The following is a 10,000-nucleotide window of genomic DNA, read 5'->3' as shown; positions in this document are numbered from 1 at the left end:
TCCCCAAGCCCCTTGATAAGATCGGCCCTTATGCCAGCCAGCCAACCAGCCAGCCGATCAGTAACACATAACCCCAAGATTTCCAATTAGTAAGATCTGCTCGTTATCGCCGTTGCATGTAATTTACACGCCATATCCATAATTAGCGAAGCCGCTCGAGTCTGCCGTGGTTTGTAATGGCCACGGCTTTGATCTCCCCGAACTGTAAACCTGATCCGTAATGACTGCCATCAAGAGACGAGAAATTATGAAATAGAATTACTTTAGACTTTATGCATAAATAAATCTGTAGCTTTTAAGCATCCCTCTGGCGGTATGTTCTGATTAGGTGGCAGTCGCTTCGATGTCGGGGAGTTATGGGTAGGGAAGGGAGGAGGGCTGGAGGGGCTAGTTCCTCTCAGATATTTCAGATTTACGGATCTTCGATAAGGCAAATTCTTTAGCAATGGCTATTTAACGGTAAGCTTTTTATTCCGAGGAATGCGTTCTAGCTCGGTATTTAGCGCGGATCGCAGAGCAATGTCGGTGTTTCGACGAGCGTACTGTGCGATATCTAAATTATATTCAGATAGAAAGCGTACCCATGGGCACAATAAACGAAGAGAGTTGCGGAAGCGATTATTGTATTGCGGTAATATCCACCATGAAGTTCTACTGTGACATTAATATCCGTTAAATTGCTCATATATAACCAACCAATCACGGGATTTCCTTATATAACGTATGGTCAGCCATTGTTACCATCGGAGCCATGGTTTACACTCCTGGTATATAAGCCGTTCTATTTCTGACAGGGACGTCCGCGCCGACGTATTGATTCCGTTGCGCCAGTGTATGGAAGTTATGTTTCACTATTTGATACACGTATTTGATGAGGCTTTGCTGGCTAGAACAAGCTTACTGGAAAGTCTTCGGCTACACTGCACTTACGCTGGACGGATTACGTGCCATAAGCATGTACACGAGAGACATTCAAAGGTCTTATCCACCATGTGTGTGTGTGTGTCTGTGTGTGTGTGTGTGTGTGTGTGTGTGTGTGTGTGTGTGTGTTTGTGTGTGTGTGTGTGTTTGTTTGTTTGTTTGTTTGCGTGCGTGTATGTTGCGGTCATTGTCGCTATTTAAAGCATCGTTCCACCCCCTCTTCTCCCCCGCCTTCAGATCCGAGTGATGGTGCCGTGGAACGAGATGGTCGTCCTGGACGACATCGTCATGACCGTGAGCGGTGTCCCCGGGCACAACGATCGCTCGGACGACTACCACGACCACCAGCAACGACGCCTGAGTTCGTCGCACTGCCCACTGCACGACTACGACCTCCTCAAGCCGGTCGTCATGGCCACGTGGCAGAATGGCTTCCAAGGGGAATGTCCCGAGGTGGACGCCATCCTGGTGGAGGCGCAGGCGGTGCAGGAATCCGTTCGCATCCCCGGGACGGGACTCTACCTCGTGTACCACTCATCAAGGTATGCGTTTTAATAAAGGTGTTTGTCTGTTGACTGTTGGCAAATGATATAAACATCTTCATTGTTTAAGTACATAATCAGTCCAGGAACCTTTAACGCGAATGACGATCAACGCTGCGAAATACACATAAGAAAAATAAAGGGTAACACGCCGGTGGTATTGCAGGGCCAATGGCTACGAGTCGACGCTGCGCCTCCAGCTGACCCCCGACCGTATCCCTTCGTCCTTGCGCCGCGTCCACCTGCGGATCGTCCTCGAGGGCATTCTGTTCCGCAAGGTGTTCGAGGCCGACCCCGCCATCAAGTTCACCTACGCTTGGAACCGCATGAATGTGTACAGGTAAGTGGTCGTTGGCGGCGATTAGCAGTGGTTAGGTAGCATTGTTGAAAGAATTATGAATGGCAATGGTTATCATATTTTCATCGACACTATCGCTATTATATCCGTCATCAATTCAACGTTTTACTTCTTAGAGCACTAGTAATATTACAGGTAGTAGTATCATTATTAGTTTTATTATTGTCATTATTATCATTATCATTTTCCTTGTTGTTATTGTTATCATCATCATCATTACATATTTTATTATGATTATCTATTCATACTTACATACAGTATATATATATATATATATATATATATATATATATATATATATATGTGTGTGTGTGTGTGTGTGTGTGTGTGTGTGTGTGTGTGTGTGTGTGTGTGTGTGTGTGTGTGTGTGTGTGTGTGTGTGTATGTATATATATATATATATATATATATATATATATATATATATATATATATATATATATATATATATGTATGTATGTATGTATGCATGTATGTATTATATTATATATATATATATATATATATATATATATATATATATATATATATATATATATATATATATTTGTGTGTGTATATGTTTGTATAGTATGTACATTTTTTATAAGTAATCTTTGACAACAGGTCTGTTTAACCATCGGTATCATTATTACATTTCTTTTCTTTTCCTCTCGCCCCATCTTTCTCCCTCTTCCTCTGTCTCTTGCTTCTCCTTTTCTTCCTTTCCCTTCCTACAACTTCTCCCCCTCCTCCTCCTTGTCCTCCTCCTCCTCCTCCTCCCCCCCCTCCTCCTCCTCCTCCCCCTTCTCCTCTTCCTTCTCCTCTCCTCTCTACTCTCTCTCCTTCTTCCTCCCCCTCCTTCTCCTTCTCCTCCTCTTACTACTACTACTACTACTACTACTGCTCCTCTTCCTCCTTCTCCTTCTTCTTCTTCTTCTCCTCTTCCTCCTCCTCCTCCCCTTCCTTCTTATCCTCTTCCTTTTCCTCCTCCTCCTCCTACTACTACTGCTGCTCCTCTTCCTCCTTCTCCTTCTTCTCCTCCTCCTCCCCTTCCTCCTCCTCCTCCTCATCCTCATCCTCTTCCTCCTCCTCATTCACCTCCTCCTCCTCCTCCTCCTCCTCTTTCTTCTCCTCCTCTTCCTCCTTTTTCCTCCCATCCCCACACTCCCCTTGACTCACCTCTCCCCATTGTCCGAGTAGGCAGAGCGTGTACGGCGTGACTGTGGCTCGTGTGTCCGTGGGCTACGAGCACGAGAACTGCCCGAAGATCATCTGGGAGCATCAGACGGCGCGAGTGGCGGGCTACGACCTCGCCATCTCCAGCGTGGGAGGATTCAACTTGCACGTCCATCACGCTTATAATTTCCATCAGGGTGAGGAGGATGTTCTGTTGATTTATGCTGTTTTATCTTTTATTATTATAATGATTATTATTATTATTATTACTATTATATATATATATATATATATATATATATATATATATATATATATATATATATATATATGTATGTATATATATATTTTTTTTTTTTTTTTTTTTTTTTTTTTTTGGGGGGGGGGGGGGGGGGGGTAAGCGATCCGAAGGGGATTTGAATGTTTAGGAGGGCTTTGGATGCAGAATTGATCAAATAGTACAGTATTTGCTTTTCCCTTCTACCTCTGGCTTCATGGTCCAACTCTCCCCTCCGTCGTGCAGGCATCCTGCAGAAGGGCGACGGCCAGAACATCCACCTCTCGGGTCAGCGGCACCTGGTGACGACCCTCCTGGGCACGGGCGAGCAGCGGGAGGTGAACTGCGGCAGCCGCTGCGAGGGCCGCGCCGAGCACTCTCCGTTGCACGCCCCGACGTGCCTTGCCGCCGCTCCCGACGGCTCGCTCTACGTCGGCGACTTCAACCTTATCCGAAGGGTCAAGCCCGACGGCACCGTCATCACGGTCGCCAAGCTCAAGTGAGGCTGCTCTCCGCCTTGGGGTTGCTCTTTGACTTAAGGACTGCATATACTTTCATGATTAATAGAGATGATATCGGTTATTTCAACAGCACATGTTTATTTATACGTGTGCGCGTGTATGTGTGTGCGTGTGTGATAACATAAACCAAGTAGCGTATTAACCGAATCCCTCCACCCACACTCACAACCAATAATTTTACCCTCACCCTCCACCCTTCCCCCGTACCCACCCTCTCTGTCGCCCCACTCTCCACCCTTGACCTCACCCACCCTCTTTCTCTCCCTCCACCATCCCCCAACAAACAGCGAGACGCGCGTGTCGTACCGCTACCACGTGGCCGTATCCCCCCTGGACGGCTCTGTGTACGTGAGCGACCCCGAGGCCCACCAGGTGCTGCGTCTGGAGAACACGGACGGCGTGACCGACCCGTTACGCAACACGGTGACCGTCGTTGGCTCGGGGCAGCGCTGTCTCCCGGGCGACAGGAACCAGTGCGGCGACGGAGGCATGGCAAGGCACGCACGCTTGACCTATCCTAAAGGTGAGGAGGGATAGGCGGGGCCTTGGGTCACACCGAGGAGAGAGAGGAGTTTGAGGGGAAAGAATGGTTTGTTCGTGTGGTACTTACACTTCTTATTCATTTATTCAATCTGATATTTACTTTTTATTCAAGTGTTTATTATTTTTCCCCACTTTGTGTAACGTTCATGTAACTCTTTATATAATTGCAGTTGTCTTTAATCCAGTCAATCGGCTTTGGTTTCGGTTTGAATATTGTGTTTGTTTGTTTGTTTGTTTTAATAAATCTCCTCAGCTGCTTCAGAAATGATAGTAATACCTAGTTTTATATCATTCATTCTCTATATGAGTATCTATGCCATTTTCCCGATGCCCAGACATTGAAATAACCTTTTCAAGCATTTTATATTGTATGCTAATTATACATTTTCATTTTTCATTTTATACTGACTATTGTGCGGTATGAAACCTTCCTCCGTCCCAACACAATTTTTTTTGCTGAGGGGAGTTAGCAATAAGATATGAATAATATCATGGGGCTGTCTAATGAGGTCTGCTTATTATCCCTTTCATTCTGTAGACCAACTGGAAACAAACACATTATCCTCGTAGATTTTTGCTGCCGTCCTTTTTTTCTTCTTCTGTTTTTTGTTATTGTTGTGCTATCAGCATTTCGGGGTCTTCTGTATTATTCCATTAACTGTTTAAACGTATGGAAATGTTTGCTTTTGTTCATATATTTATCTTTCTTCTTATAATCATTTTACTTTTAAATCTCTAAAAGCCAGCTTGATCACCGAGTTTAAAATAGAAGGGGAAAATAAATAATGTGGTAAAATTAAGAGTCATAATGAAAGCTTTTTATAGAGATAAAAAAGTGCTCATTACGCCTGGAAAAATATTATGATACCCCGCTGAGAATATACATTTTGAATACGAAAGCATTTTCACGTCAACTGCCACATTCCACACTTTTTTTTTTATCTTTTTGTTTCTTTTTTAAGATCATGTTGCACAAATTTTCGACGATCTAATTACTATTTTAAAGCAATTCGAAACGCTTATTTTCATTGGGAGAAGCTGAATTTACGCAAACCTTTGTGGAACAGTATTCATTCATTTTCTTTAAGATGTGGTTTTTGTGAGATTAATATTGTGTGGACTGTTTCCTGTTAACGAATTTCCTTTAAACCATCTCCTGGGAGTTGTCCTGAAAGTTAACCCTTTTCTTGAACTTGTATTCCTTGCAAACCCTTTCCAATAACACGCATCTAACATGAACTGCTATCTATAAGCTATACATCCTACGAAAGCCACTCTTCCTAATACGAGACCCCCGCACTCAAAGGTCTGGCCATCTCGTCCTCCGGCGAAATCTACATCGCCGACGGCACGAATATCCGCGTGGTTAGTCCAGCAGGCGATATCCACACGCTGATCGGAGGCCACGACCACCGCTCGCACTGGGCTCCCGTCCCTTGCAACGGCACCATCAACATCGACCAGTTGCACCTCCGCTGGCCCACCGAGCTGGCCATATCTCCTCTGGACGGCTCCCTTCACATCCTTGACGATCACTTGGTGCTTCGAGTCACGCCTGATAATCGAGTGCAGGTTTGTATGCCGAGGCATGGTGAAGGAGATAGCTTATATGTTGATATCGTTATTACTGTTAATGTTGTGTTATGATATCGTTAGTATTAGGATTAAACAGGGATATTGGTATCACTATCGTTTGGATATATATTGATGTTAATATCACTACTAGTGTTATGTACTCATATTGATATGGATTGCCTTTATGACTGACATCTTCCTTTATGCCATAGCGAGGTGACATTAATTATCCTCACTCTCATCACATTGATTTCGTATTGCAGGTGTTGACGGGCCGGTCCCTGAACTGCCCCCTGCCGCCTCACGAGCCCTCAGACATGTCCCAGACTGCCTTGCTGCTCAACCCTCAGTCTATTGCCTTCTCGCCACAGGGTGAGTTCTAGTCCAAGGGTAAGGGAGGGATGGAGAAGGGGGTCAATGGGAGGTGGAATGAGAGAGAAAGAGAGTAGGAGCGAGAGAGAGAGAGGGGGGGGTGAAAAAAGGAAAAGGAGAAGTAGAAGGAAGGGAAAGGAAGATAGTGACAGAAGAGGAAAGATGTGTGGATTTTATGAAATGTCATCGTAGAGTTAACACATTAAACGCGTTAAACAAAGTAGATGATAGAAGTCCGATCCGATTTAAAACAACTCTACTTCGCAGGTGAGCTCTACATCGCGGAGAGCGATACGCAGCGGATCAACCGCGTCCGCATCATCACCAGCGACGGCCGCATCAGCACCTTCGCCGGCGCGGACCCCGGCTGCAACTGCCGCGATGCCACCTGCTACTGCCATACTTACGACAACGTATCGGCGACCTCGGCCATCTTCTCGTCGATCTCGTCCATTGCTGTCACTCCTGACGGCGTCCTGCACGTGAGCGACCAGGCCGGGTATCGCGTGCGCTCCGTCAGGTCCCTCCTGCCGGAACTCAACGAACGCAAGCAGTACGAGATCTTCTCCCCCGACACGCACGAGGTCTACGTCTTCAACCGCTTCGGCCAGCACCTGGAGACCCACAACCTGGTCACGGGCCAGACCATCTATAAGTTCTCGTACAGCGACAACTCCAACACGGGGAAGCTGCTCACGGTCACGGACTCGGCCAGCAACCGGTTCCAGATCATCCGCGATCGCGTCGGCTTCGTCAAGGCCATCGAGAACCCGCAGAAGCAGCGCGTCCAGATCACCCTGTCCATGATGAAGATGCTGCAGCAGCTGGTGGCTCCCGACGGCTACAACATCACCTTCAACTACCACGGGGCGACGGGATGCATGCGCTCTAAGGTCGAGGCGGTCGGCAGGTCCTATAGCTACGAGTACGACGCCCAGGGACGCCTCACCCAGGCCGTCTTGCCCACCGGCCAGGTCATCCACCTCAACTTTGACCTGAGTGTGCGTGGCGCAGAGGTGACCGTAACCCGGGATGGCAAGGAACCTGTCATTACAAGGCTCAGGGGTAACACCTTCAACCACACATCAGGTCAGTAAACACTTTTAGTTGTACAATTTAGACATGTCAGTTATGGAATCTTCCATATTAAATTCTTAGTAAAAATACACACCGACACATTTACATCGACAAACAAACAATTAGTGTTCCCATTTGTTCTACAGGTCCTGTGGAGGCCTTAGCAGAGATGGGAGGCCAAGGACAGCTGAGAATCCTAACAGCATGGAAGCATGAGGTGTCGCTCGAGCGTACAGCTTACCGGGTGCTGGAGTCGACTAGTCCCACCTCCGCCGAGATGTTCCCCGTGCTGTCCCGCCAGCAGACGCACATCAGCGGTAACACGGTCAATCGCTACGAGTGGAGCTACTCCCCGGCCACGACGACCGATAACCACAATGGCATGAAGGTAATGATGATTGCAGTGTATGTCTGAGTTTTAGAATTAAATTTTACCATATATGTGATGATTTATTTGTTCTGTTTCATTACTGTAACGGAGTAGTATATGGACAATGAATGATGTATAGATTGAATGGATATATATAGGCAATGTAACTTTACATATTCTTACCTCTTGCCCATGTTGCAGGTCTCGGGCACTCTCAGGGTCAACGGAGCTGACCTCCTGACCTTGAGCTACGACCCCGTGTCTTCTACCGAAGCACTTCTCTCCGTTTCGGGTCACATGCTTGTCAACATCACCTATGACAACCTCGGCCGACCCATCCGCTGGGTGCCCGTGAACCCTCTTGTGGCCAGCAATGTTACCTATGACCACTGGGGCCACATCACCAGCTGGGTAAGGGGGAACCTCTCCGAGGACTATTACTACGACGAGTTCCTCAGGCTGGTGGCGGTCGTGTACGCCGACGGCAAAGATGTCAAGTACGAATATCGCAGCCACTTCACAAAGGTGCGTTTACGGGAGATTTATTGCAATGCAGACATAGTTCATACAATGTAATTTCCGGTGACTTGGAATGATTTAAAGAGTAAGATATGTTCTGTCTTTCCATCCTAAATATAACTGTATGTCATGCAATTTATTAGAATTTATTAGAATATGATAACGATGAAATCGTGTGTATTTGTTGTTGTTATAGCAAATGCAAATTTCTCCTCAAAGCATGGTCATTTCTTCACGCAGCCCGAGAAGGTAACTCATCCGAGTGGAAGGGCCTACGGGTTGGTCTACGATGACGCAGGATCTCTTCGGGAGGTTGTCACACCTCGCGGCTCTGCTTATACCCTTCAGCTTTCCACTTCCCTAGGCTTCTACAGGTTGAGGCTAGCATTGCCGATCGATAGTATTGCTTTGCAGGTATAGCAATCATTTTTTCTGTTATTAATCAAAACAATGTCTTGCTTGTATAAGTTTTACTTCACACTGGAGATGTGTTTCTTATTGTAATTATTTACAGGTTATGATAAGCAAAGTATATCATTAACAGAACTCTCTATGCTAAGTAATATTAAAGTAAATTGTTGCATTTGCTTGAAGACAGTATATGGATGCGACTTGATCTTCCCCAACAGATGCGGCTGGATGAGCAGGGCCGCGTTCTGGCCATAACCCTGCCTGGGCGCGGTGGCACGCTGCTCTACGAGTACAACGACGCCGGCCAGGTCACCGCCGAGCTCTACGGCCACGGCCTCACCGAGTACTCCTACTACGACACGGGTCTCATGCGCAACGCCAAGACGAAGCACAGCCACTTCGACCTCCGCACTGACTACCACTACCATGGCGGCCTCATGAAGGAGATGAAGCTGCGCTACGGCCCCAAGAGCAGCCTCCACAACGCCAAACTGCGATTCCAGTACGACGGCTCGGCGCGCCTACGCAAGGTGGAGGGAGAGGTAGACTCTACGCCACTTGCGGAGATGTACATTCGCTTCGACAATCAGACAGGAGTCCTGCAGGGCATCAGCGACCTGCGCATCATCAGGAACAATATCCTGGAAACGATGATACAGAATCCCAAGAAACACTACGTCAACACACGCAAGCAGGACAACTATGGCCGCCTTTCCGAGGTCTACATGACGCTGGGAGATCGGATGGTGTTCCTGATGCAGCTGAAATACGACAATCGCAACCGCATCTCTGAGCGCCTCATCGAAGTGGCTGGCCGGCGAGAGGGACTCAACATCACGTACATGCCTGACGGCCAGATCTTGGGCGCCGCGGGGAAGATCATCTGGCTGTACAGCTACGACGAGAATGGAAATGTCATCAGCTATTCAGAGAAGAGCTTCCGCACGAACTTACAGTACGACGAGTGTGACCGAGTGACTATGGTGGGCACAAGCGAGGTCGAGTACGACGAGCGCGGTTTCGTAATCCGCATCGACAACCAGAACTTTGACTTCAACACTAAGGGTCAGCTGGTGGCAGCCTGGGACAGGGAGCAGACCTGGTCCTTTAGAATTGGCTATGACCATTTCGATCGTGTGTCCGTTTACGAGGACCACCATGAGAACATCACGCAGCTCATCTACGGGCGTCCCGATCAGCCACACCTGGTGACGCACCTGCACAACCCTCGCACCGGCGCCACCACAACGCTCCTGTACGATGACATGAACCACCTGATTGCTGTCGACCAGCCTGACGGTCGGTACTTCGTGGCAACGGACCAGAACGGAACCCCCATCGCCTTCTTCAACGACA

At 47.4% G+C, this 10,000-nt stretch overlaps 1 protein-coding gene across 1 annotated transcript in view; it reads left to right on the top strand.

The window, feature by feature from the left end:
- Positions 1 to 10,000, top strand: part of LOC122248765 (teneurin-m) — a gene marked incomplete in the record, with an annotated part of 310,602 nt that overhangs the window by 298,624 nt on the left and 1,978 nt on the right. Inside the window, 12 exon segments of the mRNA XM_086541859.1 lie at positions 1,159 to 1,463; positions 1,630 to 1,803; positions 3,004 to 3,176; positions 3,503 to 3,755; positions 4,065 to 4,300; positions 5,627 to 5,892; positions 6,159 to 6,267; positions 6,535 to 7,356; positions 7,491 to 7,732; positions 7,916 to 8,239; positions 8,474 to 8,647; positions 8,863 to 10,000. The exon segment at positions 8,863 to 10,000 is cut by the window's right edge and continues 291 nt beyond it. Of these exon segments, the coding sequence (XP_086397985.1) occupies positions 1,159 to 1,463; positions 1,630 to 1,803; positions 3,004 to 3,176; positions 3,503 to 3,755; positions 4,065 to 4,300; positions 5,627 to 5,892; positions 6,159 to 6,267; positions 6,535 to 7,356; positions 7,491 to 7,732; positions 7,916 to 8,239; positions 8,474 to 8,647; positions 8,863 to 10,000 (4,216 nt within the window).

Source organism: Penaeus japonicus, unplaced genomic scaffold (assembly GCF_977035675.1).
Source record: "Penaeus japonicus unplaced genomic scaffold, GWHDUDI00000001_assembly GWHDUDI00000001, whole genome shotgun sequence".
Taxonomy (NCBI): Eukaryota; Metazoa; Arthropoda; class Malacostraca; order Decapoda; family Penaeidae; genus Penaeus; species Penaeus japonicus.
This window is presented reverse-complemented; position numbering and strand designations above follow the sequence as displayed.